The sequence below is a fragment of the Felis catus genome, chromosome A3 (genome assembly GCF_018350175.1).
Source record: "Felis catus isolate Fca126 chromosome A3, F.catus_Fca126_mat1.0, whole genome shotgun sequence".
NCBI classification, from domain to species: Eukaryota; Metazoa; Chordata; class Mammalia; order Carnivora; family Felidae; genus Felis; species Felis catus.
Genome location: NC_058370.1, coordinates 90,983,234 through 91,006,043, shown reverse-complemented (window position 1 = coordinate 91,006,043; position 22,810 = coordinate 90,983,234). Strand labels below are relative to the sequence as shown.

General features: G+C 47.9%; 1 protein-coding gene across 3 annotated transcripts in view; it reads right to left on the bottom strand.

Moving 5' to 3' along the window:
- Positions 1–1,397: 1,397 nt before the first annotated feature.
- Positions 1,398–22,810, bottom strand: part of HK2 (hexokinase 2) — a 62,534-nt gene continuing 41,121 nt past the window's right edge. For all 3 annotated transcript variants that reach the window (XM_045054458.1, XM_003984158.6, XM_045054459.1), the window contains 14 exons: positions 22,623–22,718; positions 21,713–21,812; positions 21,243–21,426; positions 18,282–18,437; positions 16,785–17,018; positions 15,493–15,797; positions 14,007–14,155; positions 13,656–13,775; positions 9,798–9,893; positions 9,244–9,343; positions 8,963–9,146; positions 7,557–7,712; positions 6,084–6,317; positions 1,398–3,706 (listed from right to left, as the gene is read on the bottom strand). In XM_045054458.1, coding sequence (XP_044910393.1) covers positions 3,562–3,706; positions 6,084–6,317; positions 7,557–7,712; positions 8,963–9,146; positions 9,244–9,343; positions 9,798–9,893; positions 13,656–13,775; positions 14,007–14,155; positions 15,493–15,797; positions 16,785–17,018; positions 18,282–18,437; positions 21,243–21,426; positions 21,713–21,812; positions 22,623–22,718 — 2,259 coding nt within the window. In that variant the 3' untranslated portion in view covers positions 1,398–3,561. The remainder of the gene's footprint in view (positions 3,707–6,083; positions 6,318–7,556; positions 7,713–8,962; positions 9,147–9,243; positions 9,344–9,797; positions 9,894–13,655; positions 13,776–14,006; positions 14,156–15,492; positions 15,798–16,784; positions 17,019–18,281; positions 18,438–21,242; positions 21,427–21,712; positions 21,813–22,622; positions 22,719–22,810) is intronic.

The following is a 22,810-nucleotide window of genomic DNA, read 5'->3' as shown; positions in this document are numbered from 1 at the left end:
GCTGAGGTCTCCAAGTGGAGATGCCCAAACCCCAGAGGGGTGGAGGGCCAGCTGAGGGGGTGCTACAGCTGTTACCACAGAGGTGGAGGCCTCATTTGTGTCCACTGTCCAGCAAGGCAGAGGGGACATTCAGGGTAACACATTAATCCTGTTGTAGATAATAATTTCCTAACAAAAACAGGATCATAATATATTGTTGTGTAACACACTTGCATCATGAAACGGCATGTTGTCAACATTTTCTATGATATTATATACCCTTCTACAACACTGTCATGGTTTTATGGGGTCCATGCAAGTTACTTATTGCTCAGATCCAGGCCCCACCCTCCACTGGTCACAGTCTCCCTTTCCAGCTGGCTCCTTGTCGGGTTCAGCCAGTGGAGACACTGCAAAAAAGTAGAAGATGGGAGGGAGAAGCCAGGGTATTTCTAACTGACTTCCTCCCTAGTCTGTGGTTCCAGCTCCTGTACCGCCGCCCCCCCAACCCCCCCCCCCCCCCAGCTTTTGGACTTGGTCCAGCCAGTGGGATGGAAATGGATCTTTTGGACATTGCTAATCTCTGGGTTGCTTCTCCATACTCTGGCTCCTCAGCTCTTTCATCACCTGTATAACCAACTGGAATAGATTGTCTTCCTGACCAGACCCTCACACAGGGTGGGCAGACCCATTGTATGGAGTGAACGTTTTTTTATTATAAATCATACAGTAGCCAATACCCTCGAAGTGAAATCTTGGTCTCTAACTATCCATTTCCTCTGCACAAATTTCTAGAAAATTACACAAAACATGCTTTTGTTGTATATTGCCTGTTTCCCCCTAAATGGTTGTACCAGTTAGCACTTGTAACAAGAGTGTACGGGATGCTTCCATAATTTCACTGTCAATCAGGGAGGGCCATGTCAGTAGGTGTCAGCGGGGTCTTGTGAGGAATGGATTGCCCAGGTCTGTATTTTGTTTATTGGAGAGAGAGGAAAGGTAAGGAGAGAATAGACGCGCATGTTTTTTAGATGTTCACGTAAGTAAGGGCTTTATATCCTGAATGTGAATCACATGCCTACAGAGACCAGCCACAGGCCCCTGAAGGCTCTGCTAATATCTCGGCCAAACTCCCTAAACAGTATTCTGCTGCACCAGTCATGGTTCTTCACCGATGCTTGAAAGTTATAGGCTCAAAAACGGCCTAGGAAAGGTCATCTATCTTCCAGTTCCATTGGAACGGAGTTTCTAAGAAGAGAAATATCTGGGGTCAAGACCAAGTCTTGGCCACATGCCTGTCAAGCAAGCACATACAGTCAAAATCAAGATACTCATTAATTACCCACACCAGTTAGAACATCCTCATATGCCCAACAGATGAGTACATTCTTCAAAATTCTCAGGAATCACACACTGAATATTTTGAAAAATGTTAAAATTTATTAATAGTTAACATCACATAGTTAATTCAACTAGTTCCTTATTATACATGACAACATCTTTACTAGACTGAGTGCTCAATAATTTGAGATTCAACACATCCCGGTCAAAGATTGAGATTCACCATATTTACATCAGGCAAAGCAGCATCAGCAAGGAACTGTCACCTAACTGTGGGAACACAAACATTCAAAATGCATATTCCAGCATTCCTTTTTGGAAACCAACAACACATGTGTAATAGCCACACACACAGCTCTACCTTTAAAAAAGGTGCAATTTCATACACAGTGCCTAATTTTCAAGTTTAAAAGTTAAAAATCATCTCTACTTCTTGGGCATTCTTTAGTGATACACAAACTTAAACATTGTTCTCAGTACAAGTGTGAGAGATGTGCAAAAACTGGGTGCTACTGAGTCGTGTCTTTCCTTCCTTGTTTTGATCCTTGATTCCTACTCAATAGTGTTATGGGGCCATTCCCTCTTTACCATGTAGTTGCAGTGTGTGTGGGTGCATATTTTAGGGAAGAAATGGGCTTTTGGACTCAGAATTAACTGCACTCCTGAAAAGTAAGAGTATACAAGATTTTATGCCACCCCACTCCCCCCAACCGCACCAACAGTTTGAAATAAATATTGTGTATAAAAACAGCTCAGCCTAGAGAAGCCCTTGGACGATGCCTCTCATAAAACATTTATGAAACAAACCGATTTTGCTAGGAGGGCACAAATCCACCAAAAGTGTTGTCCCTGAGGTTTTCTTTGTTTGATTGTTTCATTGTTCAGTTTTGGTTTGCCATTACCAGATACTTTTTTTAAAATGTTTTTGGTGGCTTCCTTTATCTTCTTGGAGAGCTTAAAAAATACTACTGACTGCCCTAAGAATGACAATTCCTAAGCAGTGAGTCTGTCTGAAATGATTCCTGTTTCCTTTGGTTAAGAGCCTGGGTAATATTGCCCCAGGAAGGTCTAGACAGAGCAGCCAGTCACTATGGTTTTTTTCAGTCCATAGACCCAGCTTCCCTCACTGTTCCCTGCCTTCCACGTTTCTGAGTCTGCAGGTTAAAAAGGAGCCGGGAAGGAGCTACTTGGCCATTCACTCACCTTGAAGAGGCTTCCCTTCTCTTCCCGCAGGCGAATGAGGTATTTCTAGTAACCTGTCAGTATCTTCACCTTCCATCCTGAAATTACGCTCATCTACTACAGAGGCCAAGTCTGAAGACACCCTGTGTATTTATACACATAACAAATTGACATATAAATACATTACATACAGCCCATCGTTACATACAGTGTCAAGATAAAGGAGCAGATGTACTTCATGAAGTAAATAAATTTCAAACATAAATTAAAATGAAAGTAGGGTTGTTTCCACTTCTGCAGGAAAAATTTTAAAAACAGACCAAAAAAGTCTCCCCATCCCCCCAAAGGTCCATTGCTCATGGATGACTCAGGAACCCACAAGGAGATAAGACAAGCCCACTTGCAGGATGTGTCAACTCATGGCTGTGATTTTGCTTGCTCAGATTCGGGATGCTTTAATTCCAGGAAGAGCATCGCTGGAACCCATCAGGCTTGAAAAGTGAGGTTAAAGAGGGGCCATCACATGGCTATCCATGGATTTCCCTCCATCGCTGCCTCTTCTCCCACCCCGCCACTTCTGCCTGTGGAGGATCAGGCTCAAGTTATTGGAGATCCCCACAGATCTCAGAGCAGAAACGACATCCACCTCCATACTGGGGAATGCTCTTTACCTAGAAATGTCACGTTCAGGGTCCATGGTGAAGCAACCGTATCTTTTCATTAGTGTCCCCATTCTGTCAGATTATACAGGGACATGGAATTTGGCCAGGAGGATTACTAAAGGTTAAAATTTGCCTTCTTAAGTTTTCAAAGAACCAATAGGAAGAGTTGTGACAAGTATGAACAAGTCCTTACTTCAAAACCTATTTATCTCAGGAGGGCTAAGTCTTGGGCGCTGAACTCTGCAGTGAGTACACATAGAGACAACACCCAGTCCGACGGGTCTTCCTCTGCCAAAGAAAACCCAAGGGGTCTGTCTCTGACACAGGGGATGACATCTTATAATTTAAAGGAGGGAAGAGAGGGAACTCCAGGAAGTCCCTTCCAATTTCAGGGACTCTATCGCTGTCCAGCCTCACGGATGCGGCAGGCCACAGCAGTGATGAGAGCCGCCCCCTTCCCGCTGCCATCCTCTGACTCCAGGAAGGACACATCACATTTCGGAGCCAGGTCTTTCACCGTCTCATGCATGACTTTGGCAAAGCTGTAAATGTGGGGAGGAAGACACAGGAAAAAAAAACTTCCTTAGTCATGATTGATTTGTGTCCTCAGAGATGAGACCCTAAGAAGTTATGCTGGAAACCCAAGAATTATTAAGATGAGCAAGAGGACGACAGCTACCATGTATTAAACACTCTGTATTGTGTATCTGAAAACCAAGGCTTGTGAAGGCTGGCAACATGCCCAAATTCTATCTCATAGCAGGCAAGTGGGGAGCAGAGATCCTTGTAAGACAATCATCGGAGATTCTGGAAGCTGTGTTCTTGAAAGTAATCAGGGGCGCCTGGGGGCTCAGTCGGTTAAGCATCCGACTTCGGCTCAGGTCATGATTTCGAGGTTCGTGAGCTCAAGCCCCGCATTGGGCTCCGTGCTGACAGCTCAGAGCCTGGAGCCTGCTTCGGATTCTGTGTGTGTGTCTCTCTCTCTGCCCCTCCCCTGCTCACATACTGTCTCTCTCCCTCCTTCAAAAAATAAACATTAAAAATATTTTATATGCTAATTTGGATGTAAATTTTTACAAATAAAAAGATAAAATAAAAAAATTAAAAACACAACAAATAAAAATAAATTTAAATTAAAAAAAAAGTAATCAGTGGAAGAGAAGTTCAACAGTCACAGGCATCACAAGTATACCCTGCAGAAGGGCATATCTTGTCCCTAAATTCTGGAAGATAAAGCCCCATGCACTTGATACTTCATTTTCCAGGGGTATGGACTTACATCAGATCCACATGTAATCCAAAATGACACTAAAGATAAAAGGAGCAGGTTCATGGGTGGCTGTAGGCCCATTACGGTGATCACAGAGCCTTTCAATATGGGACTAGAGAAAGAGATGGTCACCATGTACCCCAACATAGCAGGGTCAGGAAGGCCTCCTCATCTATGAAGCAAGCCTCAGTGCCAGTGGCTTGGCTTCTGTCCCCCTCCCAACTCTCCTCTGGGACCAAGATTCCTACTCTTCAGTGACATTGACCATCAAGACAAGGGACGTGCGACCTCTCAAGTTTCCCTCTTTTAACTATCTGTGTAGTCTCTCAACTCCTCGAGAAACAGTCATGCTGCGAGCAGGCAACATTTCAATAGAGGCGTCTCTCTTTCCTCACTCTGCCTCACCTACTGCCCAGACCAGGGTAACAGCTCTGTTCTTTTAACTTTGAGCTAAAAAGCTTGTAGGGGGGAGGGGCGGGGGGAAGGGATTGGGGTACTTCCTAAATTAAAAATGATTCATTCAAAACAAATGCAAATGAGTGAAGAAGGGAGAGGAACAATGGCTGATGAGAGAAGAAGAGAGATGGAGAAACAGGAAAAAGCGTAGAAAGAAAAGAAAATTCAGTGCTTCCACATTGGGGGAGTTTGAAGGACACGCTTTATAAAAAGGGCCAGACAGGGGAGGCTGGGTAGCTCAGTCAGTTGAACTATCCAGACTCTTGATTTCAGCTCAGGTCGTGATCCCAGGGTCCTGAGATCGAGCCCTGCCAAGAGCTCTACACTGAGTGCGGAGCCTGTTTTGAGATTCTCTCTCTCTCCCTCTGCCCCTCCCCCATGCTATGCTTGTGCATGCTCGCTCTCTCTCTCTGTCTCTCTCTCTCTCTCTCTCTCTCTCAAAAAAAGAAAAATTTAAGGGCAAGACAGTAGATCCACTTTCAGCTTTGTGGTAACTACTCTGCCATTGTAGAGTGAAAGCAGCCAGAGACAACATATACATGAGCGGGCATGGCTCGTGTTTACAAAAACAGTCATGGCTATAATCTACCAGCCCCCACACCAAACTGCAGAAAATATCTCGCTCCAGAGTTCCCCTACATTTCCTAGAATGTTCACAGGAGCTGTGTTTGTAACAGACAAAATCTAGAAATAACCCAATATCCATTAGCAGAACAGTAAACTATAGTATACTCATTCAAAGGTATGCTACGCAGCCCTGAAAATTAATGAACTGCAATTGCATTCTTCCATGTGGATGCGTCTCAAAGCTATAAATGCTGTGTGGGGAAAGCCAGTCACAAAAGAGGAGATGCCATAGGACTCCCCTTATGGCAGGTTCAAAATTAAGTAAAATGGAACCATAGCGATGCATACACAGATAAGCAGGGAAAGGAAGCAAGGGACTAAGTCACCAGAGTACCTTCCCTGGCAGGGGACAGGGGCATAGCGCCTGTGTCTTCCAAGCTGGGTGGTAAAACACAGACCTACTTCTGGTTCTTAACCTTTAAAGTAAAGCATATATATTATAGACACTCATTTGGAATGTCAGGTGCTTTGCTATAAACTAAGAAGAGAGAGGAAGGAAGGAAAAGCAAGGAAAGAACAGATGGAGAAAGAAAGTTGGACAAGGAGAGTGGAGGTCAGGCACTCACTGAGGATGTAGCTTGTAGAGGGTCCCATCCACGCCTACTGTCACTTTGAGGGTGTCCAACCCACGGTTTTCTCGTATTTTGTCCACCACGGCGGCCATGCCCGCACCACAGAGCTGGGCCGCCCGCCGTGCCACCACCGTGCACACCTCTTTGACGATGATGCTGTCGTCACAGGTGCTCTCGAGCCCCAGGTGGTGCAGGATGGCGCGGACCTGCAGCAGGGCTAGGCAGTCACTGGGGGGGTGGGGGGGGGGGGAAGACAGGGAGTGGTCAGTCACATACACCAGGGGCTGGTGGTCCACCCACCACTCCAGGGGACTGGTCATGTAGGAGCTCCCTGAGAGGTGGATCCTGTTCTTGAACTCAGTTCAGGAACCCATGCTCATCCCACTGGACCACACAGAGCCCACGTGAGCGTGACGGGAACGTAAAGAAACGGGCTCCTATTCCAGTTTGCCCAGGCGAGGCGGGGCACTGCTACCATACAACTGGCACTCAAGAAACAAGGAAATTCACCATCTATGTATTCCACTCATTTGGAAAGAATAAAGACAGTGACAAGGCTTGTAGTTGGCATTTTCAGCTCTTTCTTATCCATTTTCTTGTTGCTGTTCACAGGTCAGCAAGACAAGCATCACCTGCCAGCAGAGATCCTGTTCTGTCTCTGCTCCCCCACCCGGGGTGGTCTGATAACTACTCGCAGCTCAGGAAACAAATGTAAATACAATTGTAAGAAAATAAATATTATATAGAGGGAGCTGTTTTAGAACCCTGGAATCAGCTTCCTGCACACAGACAGACATGCACACTAGAACATATTCTTTCTATTCACTGGTACAGATGTCCTGGGGCCCCACTCATGCCAGTCATCCAGTTCCTGTTTTCCCATACACCTGACAGTAATGCATAGCATTAATTATTAAAGGGCTCCGAAATTCACTATGGTAATTTGGAACGGTCTTTGCTTCCATTAGACTGGAGGAGGGGGGTTTTGCTTTAATGAGCCACCACATGGCCTGATTTCTTCTGCGTTGCCATTGCCTGGCATGCCAATCTTCTCTCGATCCTGGCTGCCTTATTACCACAGCAGCAGTTAAGAAGCACCCTCCCACCAGGTGCAAGCACTTTAATAGGCTAGCTTCCTTTGTGCATTCCAGTTTATATCCTATGAGCAGGTATCTTTCTACCTTTGATAGTTGATCTAAAACCCACCCACATTACTTTGCATGGGGGGAGGGGGGTGCCTTGTGCCAGCTCAGCAGGATTTTTCATGAGAATGTTATATATTTACCCTTAAAATGCCAACTATCCATAACTTTAAATAAACACTATAGACAACAAATGTGTTTGCTACTAAACTGACCTTTATGTAAGCTGTGCCCCGACCTTACTTGAGCTACGGAAATCCTTCAGCTTGTCTGTCCATGAGAAGGAGGATACGGTCCCACCCTACCCCGGGCCCTAAATTCTCACCTCTCAATCTGAGACAGGAACTTGGTTTCAAAGATTCCTCTTGTCTTGAGTCGTTCTGAGATGCGGCCACGGAAGAGCAGCCCACGCTTGGTGAAATCGATGAGGATGTTACGGACAATCTCGCCCAAATACATGCCACTGATCATTTTCTCAAACCTGCAATGCAGATAATGTGCATGGAGGTTAAGCAGGAAGGTGAGATGCCCAGCACATTAGAAAGTAGAGGGCATGCAGGTTCCCCCTGGTGGGAAAGGAAGTGCTATTTGATTCACTTGGGCAGGATTCCTGGTATCTGCATACATTGACCCACAGCCTTCGGCAAAACTGACTACAGTGCCTGAGGCCCATGGGGTTCCCTGGGATCATCTCCATCTTCTGGGCTCATCTCCCTTCTGGTGCTTACTCCCAACTCCAAGAAGGAAAACACACTCAAACCCCATCTCCAAGAAAACGGCAGGATGCTGAGTCCTAATCCTTAACTTCATCAGACATTCAGCATGTTTTCTCTCCAAACTAATCATGATCACTTTACTTGAGTGCCAACTGGAGAAGCCCTGTCTTGGCCACCAGAACTGATGTGACAGCTCGGTGGCTTGAGGGCCTTTTGGCCCTCAATAGTGCCTTTAAAAAAGCTGAGGCCCCCAGTTGCAACCAAGACCCCCATCCCCACTCCATCTTGTCCCACCCTTTCTTTCATTAATGACACTTATCTGGCCCCTAGAGGCATTTTCGTCTGTGAGTTGTACTCTTGACCAAAGTATATTCTGCAGAACTATGGTCCCTGATTAATCCAATTAGGAAACACTACACACAACATCTTCCCAATGGGAAGTGTGCTTGCAGCTCAGAGCACCTCCCCATCATGCTTTGTGAGGCTAGGGCTGGCCCTTGTCCAGTCCTGACTATAGAGGATGTTACATAATGAATGGATGAGGAGGAAGAGACTCCTGTTTGCTTCCTGTTCCTCTCTGTTACACCAGCTTCTTTACCCTACTATCAGCAGATGACTCAACTGTCTTTCCTCACAGTCCCAGACCTAGGTTTTAACACCATCCCTTCCTGTTCTCACAGGCAGTGGTAGGAAGGCCGCCTCTGACATTTCCTAGTTCTGTGTTCCTCAGTATCCCCTTTACATCTTTTCATCCTTCTAAAACCTGTGTCACCAGTTCCCTTTAAGAAATGCTCCTCAAAACACAACTCTTGTTTTCCCAACTGGATTTTGAAGGTGTCATAGTCCAAGCGGTAGTACTTCCCGGATGTTATTTGAAAACCCTTGCCAAGGAAATTTCTTCTATTGACGTCTCAGAAACAGGTGTCCTGGGACTTGCTGTTGCAGAGGATCTGACCACTTGCTACAGTGCAATTGGGGTACATGTACCAGGACTCGCAGGCACTGGGGTACCTACCTCTGTTTGCCAGGGTTGAGAGAAAGCTCATCCACAGCCACATCAAATTCCGTGCGGAAGTCGTCCAGGCACCCGTTGTCCCCGAAGGCCCCCCACTCCATGTTGACACACATCCGGCCCTCCTCCCCTTCCACCAGCTCCACGTTCCGCATCTCCTCCATGTAGCAGGCGTTGCTGCCCGTGCCTGCCAACCACAAACACGTCAGGGCCTCACTCTGCACCGTCCCCACACCCGTCTGAGGCCATGGGTCACAGCGCAGGAAGGACTGCTGGGGCTTTACCAACAATGAGGCCGATTTCACAGTGAGGGTCTTCATAGCCACAGGTCATCATCGTCCCAACTGTGTCATTCACCACGGCGACCACATCCAGGTCAAACTCCTGAGAGGGCAAAAGCAGATCCCCAGTCCACCAAAGAACCACAACATGTTCTTTCAGACCCTTGCAAGGGAGACTGATATGTATAGAAAGTGTATTTGATACAGCCTGGCTCATTCTCACTTTTTGTTCAAATGTCACCTCCTCAGAGACCTTCCCCGGTTGTGCTATTTAGGAGTGCCCTTCTCCAGCCCACTCACTCTGTCCTCACCTGACTTCATGTCTCTTCACAGCTCTAAGGCACCTGACATTAGCTCATGGGTTTGTTTATAGTACCAGAGTTTGTTGTGGTCATTCCTGAAGCCCCAGTGCCAAGAGCAGGGCTCGACACGCAGTGGACACTCGGTCACCACCGAAGGACCACGCTAATTCTCCCCCTAACCCACGCAACCACACCCAACACTTCCCCACTTTCCGAACACGGGTCATTCTGGGCCTCGTGGCACGCCTCTCCCACCTCTCGCCGGTGAATGGCTTCCTTCAGCAGGGTGACCACATCCTCTCCCTCGCAGCCCGATGCCTTGAAGCCTTTAGTCCACTTGAGGAGGATGCTCTAAAAGTCACATAAGAGCACAGATGAGGACAGCAGAGGAGGGTTCCTGTGTCATTCCTGGGGCCCGGCTGTGCCTCTCGTTCTCAACCTCACCAGGTAGTACAGATTCCCTTTAATGACCAATCATCCCTCTCACAAATGATTGCATACCCCCTATGCGTGTGTTCCATTGTTTAATCCTCACAGCAAACTGGTGACATAGTTATCATTATTGTGCCCATTTTCTAGGTAACTCTGGCTCTGGAGTAACTTGCCCAAGGCCTGAAGCTTAGGGGAGAGGAGCGGGACTCACCCTCAGGCCAGTTGACGCCATGGGCCCCTAAGTACCACATCACTGTCCCAGCAGGGAGCTAAGTTCTACACAAGTGCTTCTTTTGCTGGGAAAAGCAGTTTGCTCTGCCCTGTCCTATATTCACATCAGAAGGGTCAGAGTCTGTCTCTTCATTGTCAAATTCCAGGATGGTGTGAACAAGTGCCCTGCTTGGGTGACAGTTGGGTGACAGCTAGGCTTCACGTCATCCCAGTGAGGGAAGCACTCTAGGCTCTTCAGAGTCACCCATAAGCCACTCGTCTTTAATGTGGCCGTCTGCCGTGTCACAGGGCCCTCTGGGGAATACACACATGGAGATTTTACATATGGGAGAAGTGTTTCGGTTATTGTCCCCTGGTTTCCTCTTTGCTGCTGGAACCCATCGGAAAACAGCATCAAGAACTATTGGGCCACCTCCCTGCAAGGCCAGAATCCATAAATGGACTGTGTGCTCACTACCCACCCTTTTTCATGGTTTCTCCAGGCCTTGCTCAGCCTCACCCCTGCTTGGCATTTCATGGCCCAGGAGTTTAGAGTCACAAGTCAACCTGGATGTGTCACGCTGTGTTCAGATCCCAGGAGATTTGGAAAAATAAGACATGATCCCAGCAGTGTCTTGGCTTACATACCTACATCCAAACAACTGTGTGCTCATCTCTAGCTGTCTTGCCTACAAATTAGCTTCACATCTCTAATGAAATTTTATATTTAGCACTTTCAAGTTTACAGAATGATCAAATAACATTATTTCAGGTGGTCCTTAATAATAAGACACGCAGAGAGGCCCGTGAAGCTGGGGAGACTTGCCCAGGGCCACGAGGTGGTCAAGGCAGCTTGGGGCCTCTGGGCCTCAGCACCTGCTGATTTTCCACTCAATAAGATAATCTTACCAGAGCAGATCCCGGCTCACAGACCGATTGAACAACAGAGAGAACGCAGCCTCTGTTTGATCTGCTCTTAATTTTCACAGTGCTAGATGGAACACGTACTCCCTACAGAAACTTAGAACGTAAAGAATGAAATCTAACACAATGACCTGGAATCTTACCATGCAGGTAGAAACAGTGAATATGTTGTTGGGTTACCTGATAAACTCTTAAAGATAGATACATGCTGGCATGAAAAGTAAGGCATGTCTATTTAAAAATATTTCAGCAGGAAAATCCTAGAAGCAAACACACTGGAGTCCTATGTTCTCATCTTCTGATGATGAAGGTATTTTTTGTGGGTTTCTATACTATAGAGATTATCTTTTTCTTAAAAACATTTTTGTTAGTCTTACCACCAGTTTTTTCCCACATCATTGAAATTTCTTCCAAAAACATTCGTTGCTGATACCCGGCAGTGAATGGCTCAGAACTTATTAACTATTTCCCAACTGTTGAACAATTGGGTTAGTTTCTAATGTTTTCATTATAATAAGCAATGTTTCATTAAGAAACATGTAAGTAGGGGCGCCTGGGTGGCGCAGTCGGTTAAGCGTCCAACTTCAGCCAGGTCACGATCTCGTGGTCCGTGAGTTCGAGCCCCGCGTCGGGCTCTGGGCTGATGGCTCAGAGCCTGGAGCCTGTTTCCCATTCTGTGTCTCCCTCTCTCTCTGCCCCTCCCCCATTCATGCTCTGTCTCTCTCTGTCCCAAAAATAAATAAACATTGAAAAAAAAAATTAAAAAAAAAAAAAGAAACATGTAAGTATTTATCTGCACGTTTGGTAATTCCCTTTGGTAAACTGATGTAAATGGAGAAGCCTTTGAAAATCCGGGGCATTGACACTGAGAAACATAATGTGAAAAGACAAAGGAATCAGAAAAACTGGGGAGAGGGAATTGGTATAAGCTTCCAGTGACAGGGTAAGTGAGTACTCAGGATGGAATGAACATCCTGATGGCAACAGCAAGCACTGCCATAGGGTATATTAGAGAGTTAAGAGTAGATCCTAAGAGTTCTCATCACAAGGAAAACGAACCACTTTTATTCTTTTTCTTTTTTTGTATCTGTAGGAGATGACAGATGTAAACTTATTTGTGGTGATCATTTCACAACATATGTAAGTCAAATCACTGTGCTGTACACCTTAAACTTATACAGTGTGCATGTTAATATCTCAATAAAACTGGAAAGGAACAGAAAAGTGAAAAGCAACACTGCACCCCTAACACTGGACAAATGGTGACACATGTTGGGAAATACTGGATTAGGCAAGGGTTTTTATTGCACGACATCCTAAAACCTTCACTGTACTGGTGCACATGAATTTAACTCAGAAGGGAGGAGGAGGAAGCATTTACAAAACTCAGCTGAGCAACAGGAGGGTTGCTATTCTGGGGATCCTGTGGGAAATGCTGGCCTTTCTTCCCTACTGGACCAACCTCCCTGCACCTGTGACATTTCCCACCTACGTGCCCTCCTCCACACTGCCAGGCCTGCCTGCCTTTCTTCCCCATCAACTCATGCTTTGGACTTGGAAGATGATCCAAGTATTTTTCATGCCTTCCAGGTATGTGCTCGGGTAACATCACACTGCGCATCCTCGGGGCCTCGGAACCCCATCAGCACCACGTTCCAAACAGCAGCTCATGCCTTCCTGAGCTTGCTTACATCACAGTTTGTTTGTAAGCACCTCAAGTAGGAATCATGCCTTTTGTACCCTGGCCACTCTGTCTACCACATACTGACCAGTTGTGAATATGCATGTGAGCTTCTAGAAGACCAATGGAGACAGAGGAACGACTGCTTAGACAACAGTATTCTGACATCTAATATGCTGATAATCAATGCAGAATAAGCCCAAGCATGACCTACTCAGTTCTCCTACATTCTCAACACACCATGTCCAGGATATGTGAGAGCACCAGCTCTTTGCCCACCTGCTTCATTCCTGCATGGCAAGTTGAAAGGGAATGAAAAGCAAAGCTAAGACTAGAGAAGCACCAGAGCATCTAAACAACAGAAGATTAATGAAAATGTCCCAAGCCCAAAACAGGTCTCAGGAGCAGGTGAGCATCACTGAAAACATGGCTTTGGGTATCGGGAAGCCAGAATTCAAATCTTGTCTTGGCTATTCCCAAGCCTTCTGATCTGAAGCAAGATACTTGGCATCTCTATAGACTTTGTTTTCCTTTCTGCAAAATGAGCATATGAACACCTATCTTACACAGTTGCTGTGAGCGTTAAGATAATGCACATAGGCAGCCTAGCACAGTGCCTGGCAGATAGTACTTTAAAAATGTTCGTTGCTAATATTTGGTCAGCATCATCATCATCCCTAACATTGTTACCTACTTTACCTCTTACTAGTTCCAACTGAATCATTCCCATCAACAGGCCCCTCATCATAACTGCTTACTCATGCCCTTCTTTTCCTCCTCTCAGCTCAACTTTCTGCCCCGCTCCAAACTCTGGCTGGTGGAGAGTCTGTAAAGCCCACAGGCAAGCCCTCTGGGAAGGCGGTTACCTCATCCAGGCTGTTCTGCTGGCAGGGGAAGGAGAAGGTGAAACCCAGAGGCAGGGACACGCCCTTCATGCCCATGTACTCAAGGAAGTCGGCGATGCACTGGACGATGTGGTCAAAGAGCTGCAGGGAGAAGACAGGCTCTGAGGGAGGGGCCCTGGCCAGGGCAGGCTGCCCCCAGCAGCTCCTCTCAGGAGAAATGCAAGCTCAGGCACTAACATGAGTGAAGACAAGGCCAGGGCCCTGGCCCACCTAGCCTTCCCTGGGACCATGGCTGAGCAGAGAAAGCACTGTCCTCCAGGGTGAGAAGTGAACGTCTGCTGGGGTCCCCTCCCAGAAGCCACCTTGACTCACCTCATCCCCTGTGCCATGCATGACCTCCTGTGGGATAGAGTAGATCTTGTTGTGCATCTCCACTCCGCGCCTCTTCCCATTCCTCACACGCACCAGCAGGACCCGGAAATTGGTACCCCCAAGGTCCAAGGCCAGGAAGTCACCTTTCTCTGCAAAATAAACCCGGGAAGATGACGCACTGGGGCACAGCAGAGGATGACAGTCTAAAGCACTTTCCCCTAATGGGGAGCTCTCCTGGCAGCCCCTCAACACCCTCAGGGATGATGGACTGTGCGCTCCACCTAACAGGAAAGAAAAGTAAGACCCCTGAGGGCCAGAGCCGTGCTGTCTCCTTAGCGGTCCTCAGATGAGTTCAGGTGGGTCCCAGAGGTCACAATGAGCTCTGCAGGAAACCAGAAATTGTGATACAGTATACTCAAAAATATCTAAACATGTCATTTGTGCTAAATCAAAGGCCACCTTATGTTAGCTTCTAGAATAGAGTAAAAAATAGCAGAGTTCAACTCTTTAAAGGAAATTGAAGGGAAATCTTTTCACATGAGAAAACCCTCCTTTGTTGGGCAATCATAAGGTGCTACGTGCCTCAAACATACTCCTCACGCAGCCCTCAGGCAGCCATGAGAAAGAGGCACTGCATTTCCCTCTGATGGAGGAGGGAGACCTGGCTGACCTAGGCTGAGTCACTCACTCAGGCCCACAGAGCCAGAAGAGGGTAGAGCAGGGACCAAGGCCCAGTCTTGGCCCAACTGCTACGCTGGCTTACTCAACGTCAGTTCTCTCCGAATTGGGAAAAGATCTCCATTTCTTAATTTGTAAGACCTAAACCACAGGTCAGCAATCTTTTTCTACAAAGGGTTGGGCAGTAAACATTTCAGGTCTTGTGAGCCACAGTCCCTGCTGCAACCACACAACTTTGTCATGGTGGTGCAGAGCAGCCATAAATAATATGTGGACAAATGGGCATGGCTGTGTATTAGGAAAACTTTATTTAAAAAAATAGGCAGTGGGCCAGATGTAGCTCATGGGCGTTAGTTTGCCAACCCCTGACCTAGGATTTATAAGAACTGGCCCTGGAACCAAAAACTCCTGGGTTTGAATCCCAGCTCTGCCATTTTCTAGCTGTGTGAACTTGGGCAGGTTTCTTAATTTTTCAGTGTCTCAGTTTTGTGCCAAGCATATTAGTTTGTTAACAAAATTAATTACTAATTGCTGTTAACAGTTAAAAATTAAGTTTATATGTGTAAAGCGCTTACAGAAGTGTCTGACACATAGTAAGCATTCAGTAAGTGTTTATCATTATTACTATTCAGTTTGTAGCAGGGGAATGCCTTGCCTGAGCTTACTGAACACTAGAATTGCCTAGTGCTAGAGCTGAAGAAACATGTTCTGGTCCAAATATCCAACGCCATGGCTAAGGAGTCCTCCTGGGCATCAACACCATGAAACGGGCCCAGCACCGCGAGCCGGGAGGCAGCCTGCCACATACCTGTGCCATCAGGGGTGGCACACACGTAGGTGGGCAGCATCTTGACGGGGGCAATGGCGTGGGTCTCCTTGCTCAGACCTCGCTCCATTTCTACCTTCATCCTCTTCTTAACCTCTAGCAGCTGCTCACGGTTCAGCTTCAGAGACTCCAGGGTATTCTGGCGGGCTCTGTGTTGGTCAGCCAGCCGGTAGGCCACTGCCGTCACCATGGCTGCCCCCTTGCCACTGCCATCCTCGGAACGCAGGAAACGGACGTCGCAGTCGGGCACCAGGCGCCGAACCGTCTTGTGAAGACGCTTGGCGAAACTGCAGTCACCAAGACGGGGTAAGACATGGGTGTCCGCGGTTAGGGTCAATGGTGCAAAGGGCTCACCGCCTCAGCTCAAAGGCCGGGAGGCACCTGCAGGAGCAGATGCCACCCTGATCATCCTCTCCCCACTCTCCCAAGTCAGGGTCATCACCGTGTTAATTAAAGCTCAGCTATGCAACTGTGACCGCCCTTGCTGGGTGAAGGGAAGGACTGTTGTAGGAAGTCACTACCCACTGCACACAATCACAGTAAGTAATGTAGTAAGACCCTGTATCTCAGGCCGAACCCTTCTGAATCAGAATCTGCCTCTTAACAAGATCCTCAGGTGATTCATGTGCACTAGACTAGAAAACCAGGGAATGCTAGGCCTGAGACCTTCTGCATCAACCATTCAGTTAATGAAGGCCCGTTGACCCGGCGCTCCTATTAGATAAAAATGATTAGATAATGAGTAAGTACAATAGAGAGATGGCCAGGTCCCAACTGAAATTTGAATATCTTGGACCCAAGGGATCCAAACATGGAGGGAAGGGCAGGATGAATTCAATACCCAGATCAGCCAGAGAGGCTGAACTAGGGTGTCCCCTGGCAGAAGACACAGTACCTGCAGAGCCCACCCAGAATCATGACAGAGTCAAAGAAACAAGTACAGAGAAACCCTAACTCCTAAACAGGAGGGTGGCAGAAAGAGCACTCCCCCTCCCCCGCCCCCCACCGCCAGCCAGGGGGGCCCTGGATAGAGCTGCAGTCATCGAGAGCCTTCAGAGATGGCTTGCACCCCTGCCAGGGACACACCTTCCTGATCCTCACATGCCCAGCTGGGAGCTAATTCTACAGAGCTCCTCAACTCCGCGTCCCTCCCCACTGTGCCAGAATGCAAACCAGAGTTGGCTGGGCAGTCACTAGGGTCTCTCTCAGGCCTGTCAGTGATCTCCAAGTGCTCTGGGGGCCCTGTCACTATGGGTCCCAGCACGCTGACTCACTGAGGGTGCTTCTTGTAGACAGAACCATCAACCCCAATGGTGGAGCGCAGCCTCTCCTCGCCCTTGTTCTCCTTGATGCGCCGCAGCACGGCTGCCAGGGTGGCTGCACACAGGCTGGCTGAGCGTGTGGACACGATCTGGCACACCCGGTGAGTGGCCACGCAGTCCTCCTGCGTCGGGTCTATGCCCAGCCGCACTAGCACCTCACGGGCCTTCCGGATGCCATCCTTCTCCCTAGGAAACAGAAGGACAGTGTGTGGGCCTGTGTCCAACCCACTGTGGCCAGGGGGAGGGGGTATGTCAGCTGACAAGGAAACGGTTCATCTCCAGCCAATACCATCTCCCAGTGAGGGTAGAGAAAGGGGAAAACACAACAGACCCAACATGAGGCTCATCACACACACACACACACACACACACACACACACACACACACACACACCACACTGCTCAAGTGCCCCTTTTTCCCACTGAGAAAAACTAATATTTTTTATTTTTTATGGGTACATGATGTAAGGACAAGGCCTTGCTCTCATGGCTTCACACATCAAGGGGTGTGTGTGTGTGTGTGTGTGTGTGTGTGAGTGCATGCTGTGTTTGCTTACCTAGGGGTAGACGGAACAGTGTCCCGCAGTGGAGCCCACCCCATTTTCTCTCTGTGAAGCAGCCAGTTCATTGCCTTTCACGAGGGAGCAGGCACTGCTCTAATCTATGCAAGAGACTGTGCTAGAGTCTGCTGCAGTGAGCTTAGCACTCTCCTCAGGGGAACTAAGTGCCTCACCAGTATACATCCTTCCATCCCCTCAGGGCTTAACAAGCAGGCACAATCCGCTCAAGAGTTTCCATCTGAAGGTATAGGAAACTGTTTCACTTCTCCCTTTAGCACCCAAATCCCCACCTCTCCATCATTTGGTCCCTGAAACGACAGGGCCAGCTCAAGCAACAAGTGGAAGTCTCTAGAACAGAAAAGTAGACCCAACTCTTTGGATACTGTTAACTGAAAAAACAAAAATCAGGCCACCCTCACTCCCAGCCATGTCGCTCTGGGAAATGGAGGCCTCAGATCTACCTATTGGAACTAAGTGGGTAAATTTTAGAGCAGGGCTCTAAACAGGGACCTCTCCTTCTGTTATGAAGAAGGTGTCAAGAGAGAGCCTTTTTGGAGAATCACCAACAAAGAAATAAATGTCAGAGCTTCTGAAGGGAAAGAAAGTAGATGCATAGGAGTCATCAGGGGGCTCCCTGGGAGCCTCCAGCATTCAGCCCGGCCCGACCCCCACCCATGCAACACCATGAGCCACTTAGGTAGTGCACAAGAGTGGAGACTATCTGGAAAGTGAAGTCAAGCTACAGGCCCGCCATGGCCCATGTTGAGCAAGGCCCTCCTGCTGTCCAAATCTGAAGGGTCAAGGGTCAGTGCCCCTTACTCATTCCCCAACAGCCTGTCCACTCTTCTGGGGATCCAGTGAACAGAGAGAGAAGGACCAGGAAGCTTACCCTTCAATATCTGAAACGTCTTTGGTCTCAAAGTGGCCAGTGGCGAGGAGCCCTGGGCTGAGCTTCCCCCCAAAAAGCAGCTCCTCCTTGGCCATCTTCACCAGGATAAGTCTCACCAGTTCACCCATATACATCCCACTGATCATCTTCTCAAATCTGCAGGGAGATACAGACCAAACAATAAGTACATGTAAGCGGAGGCACAATGACATGTTAACTTGATGGCGCTGCTGGGAGTAAGATGTGCAGACAGGTGACAGCTCAGGGGAGGCTGCAGGATCAGGGACGTCTGGGCCATCTCTGTAGGCCGGGGGGGCCTTGAACTATGGAGAAAAAAGGCCTTTAGCAGCCAAACTAAACATCCAGGGGATGTGCGACATATTCTGGGACAGCCTGAATTTTAAATAAAGTAAGTTACATGCAGTAAAAGTGACTTTACATTTTTTTTTTCTCTAGCCAGGAAATACTTTTCTAAGATGAAACTTTGTATAGAACCTCAATATTTACATACAAGAGGAAAAAAAGGTCAATAGATTAAATCAGGGGTGCAGGCCCAGCAACTCAACGTCTCATACTGTCCTCCTTTTGCAAGATCGTTTGTGGATTTCTGGAAAACAACCCACAACCCCAGGGGTGGGGTAATGGGCAGGTTGAGCCAGATTAGGAGCTTTAAATGTCAGATGGTCTGGGAATCTGGGAGTGGGACATTTTGGAAGTCTCTGAGCAGGGAGGGGACCAGATAAACGCATGTTTTAGAAAGGCAGAGGCCCGCCCCCAAGCAATCGGCTAACTTATTTTTTCAACACTAGGTGATGCTGTTTTCTTTAGAAGCCAGTCTTTCCGGCTCAAATTGTGTCAGAGAAACTGAAGCTTCACCATTCTTTGTGGCAAAGAAGGCCCTTCCTTGGCATCTAATGATCCGGAGCCCAGAGAGGTGGCCCCCAGGGCCAGCAGACACTAACTAAGCTGGGCTCTAGTGAGGAAACCCAGAGCAAGAGTGTGGAAGGGACTCTGAAGTCACCTGGTACAACCCACCTGGTACGGCCCTCAGGAAATGACTGGCTGAAGACCCAGGACAAGGTACGTAGAGCAGAACTGGAGCTAAGTGCAGAGCTCACAACATTGTTTGAGCAGAGGATTCAAGCACCAGCACAGGCACACTGCCTGGGGAGGCAGCCTGGCTCTAACACTAAGGACCTCGTGTGTCTGTCTGCCTCGACACCTTTTCCAAAATAGCTAGGAAATAGAGATACGGGAGGGGTCCAGTGGGGCTCCGAAGTGTGAGTGATTTATAAAAGCTTTCAGTCCAGCTTTTTAAAAACACTTTGTTTCAATCAACATTTAGAAAAATGTTTGTTTAGGGGTGCCAGGGTGGCTCAGTCGGTTAAACACCCGACTTCAGCTCTGGTCATGATCTCACGGTTCGTGGGTTGGAACCCCGGGTCGGCTCTGTGCTGACAGCTCGGAGCCTGGAGCCTGCTTCGGATTCTGTGTCTCCCTCTCTCTCTGCCCCTCCCTCACTTGTGCGTGCACACGCGCGCTCTCTCTCTCAAAAATAAATAAACTTTAAAAAAAAAAAGAAAAAGATTTGTTTAGAAACACATAAAGAGTGAGAAAAGTTCCTACTGGAGCCCAATAATGACCTCAGGGCTACCTTAGCTGACATTCTGGTAGGTTAGCCCAACCTTTGATTTGTCTAAGTCTGAGACAGTGGTGTGCTCCCAAGACCGGGCTGGCAATTCTGTCTTCTGACCCTTTAAAGGGCATATGGCTCCTCAGAATGGCTTGGGTGTGCCTTGTTCTTAGAGGCAGACATTGAATAAATGACTTTTGGGTCCATAAATTTTCACCGGCCATGGCAGACACAGCCAGTGTGTGCCTATGAAAATTGCAAGTAAGTGGACTCATGCTTGGATACATGGGAGAAGCTTATGAGTTAAATAAACCACGCTTTGAAGAAGTAAGGACTCTCCCTGTAAAGAAAAAGGGTCCCCGTTGCCGAGCTGGCTTATAGAATTGGGCTTTCCTCCCCGAGCAGAGATCTATGCCAGCGGCTTTCCTGCAATAGTCATAGCAACATAGCATAGACCAGAGGGGGCCTGAATTGCTCAAAACATTTTGTAATTGCCTTCGGAGTTTACAGCAATCCCTGTTTCAAGATTGCTAATAGGGGACATTGGGCCAATGTTGGTGTAATAATGAGAGTGAAATAATATTTCGTAACAGTCAAAAGAAACTAAAAATCAAGTCTAGCCAGGCTGGAGAGTATAACACTCAGGGTGCAAAATGTTGGAGGCCCTCCTGGTCCTGTCCACCCAAGAATGCCTGCTGGGCCACAGGTCTAGGCCAAGGAGGCTCCTTAGCTGGCTTTTCCACAGGCCTTGGGTTTGCCTAGAGCTGGGACCGGAGGCCCTAGGTCTCCATGGGGCCCAGCTCAGCCCGCAGGCAACTCTACCATATGTCTGAGTTCAGAGCCTCAGCCAGTGTTGAGGAGACAACCGTCTGGCCTCCTACTCTGGGCAATGGCAGAGGTGGAAGCTACGACAACAGCATTCAGAGACCCTCCCCCTGGCCACCTCAACATGACTTTTCTTCTGTGACTCACAGACTGTTTCTATGGACAACTTACAAATTTAAGGTGGCAGAAAGAAAAGCAGGGCCAACACTTAGAAAAGGACCTTCTAAAATGAAAGCTCTAAAGGACATAGACAAATTATTACCTACACTCTGGTTTGTCTACTTGTTTTATCTGTTTTAGAGCCCTCTCAGCAATTTATAGTCACAATGCTTGTGATGAGCACACCATTCCCATAACCAGTGGCTGCCCCAGCAACCTTTTGGGGATATAAGACTAAAGCAAAAGTGAGAACCACCCCCACCCCAGCCCTGGCCGGATCCCACCTCAGCTCCTGAGCCCACACACCCCCCACAAGCCCGCCACACACAAGGGGTGCTGCTCACAGTTGCTTCCCAGGGTTCAGGGAGCCCATGTCGATCTCCTGATCAAACTCAGTGCGGAAGTCATCAAGCGTGCCGTCGTCCCCAAAGGCCCCCCACTCCATGTTGATACACATCCGCCCCTCGTCGCCCTCCACCATGTCAATGTGGCGCATCTCTTCCATGTAGCAGGCATTGCTGCCCGTGCCTGGTCAAAACAAGGGACTGCTCAGCACCCACCTACACCAGCCTCTCTCCAGCCCCCAGCTCCCTCTTACTCCCCCATCTTGAGACCACCTAGGGTGGTTGGGATTCCCCAGTGCAGGCTCCTGGAGTATCCCAACATGGTCCAGTCCACAACCACCTCCGACCCACAAATCCTGGCTCAGCCCTCTGAAGTGACTGTACCACTCTCTTCTAATATGAATTACAAAGAGTCATCAGGCCATGGAGCCCTCCTCCCTTTCCAGCCCCCACACCCATTGTTCACTCACCCACAATGAGACCAATCTCACAATTCTGGTCATCATAACCACAGGTCATCATGGTCCCAACTGTGTCATTCACCACGGCCACAATATCAATATCAAAGTCCTATAGGGATAAAAGCGGAGCTCTGACCTTCACCATCACAGAAAGGTTGCAATTGTGAAGATGGAGATAAAGAGCAGCAAGGCACAGAGCTCAAGTGCATTAGGGCTGCCTCCTTACTGACCCTACTTGAAGCCAAAGAAGGTTAGAGCTGGGAATTGGGCTCAGATGCAGTCTGACAGCAGCAACTCACTCCCCACCCTGCATGTCCTCACCATGGAAGCCACCGCCCTGCAGTCTAGTTTACAGACACCACTGCACTCACAAGAGCCCACTTTGTCATTGTTGTCCCCTTCTCCTTCTCTCTCTTCTTTTCTGTCTCTCCCTCCCTCCCTCCTAACTTCTGTGACCAGGCCTTTATCTTGTTCTCTCTCTGCCTCATTCCATCCTAATGCCAACATCATCCCGACCTTCTTAATTGAAAATGATATTCAAGTCTTCTTCAGGTTAAAGACTGAAGGGTTTTTCCTGTACTGAGGCTAAGATTATTTAGCCATCGTGATAATCTGAAGACCCAGAAGCATCTGATTATATGTAAGATTATCAGTGTGGCAATCATTTTGCAGTATATGGATGCCAAATCATTATGAGGCATGTCTTAAATTTAGCTGTATGTAAACTATATCTCAATAAAACTGGAAAAAAATTAAATCTTATTAGGTAAACCTAGCAGAGAAGGAAGAGAAAACCTCTCCTTAAGAACCACAAAAAGGTTCTCATGCTGATTTGGGAACAGACTAGGAAAGATTTCAGAGTGGACCCATAAGAATGTAAAGAGCCTCCAGACCCCAAGCTCCTGCCTCCCCAACTCACCCCTCTCCTCTGGATGGCCTTCCGGATCAGAGTAACCACGTCTTTGCCTTCCACGCCACTGGACTTGAACCCCTTGGTCCAGGACACCAGGAAACTCTGGAAAAGGACCAAGGAATGAACACTGACCACACTACTCAAACAGCCATTAGTGAGTGGAGACCTCTGCCATGGAGCTAAGCTAAATTACA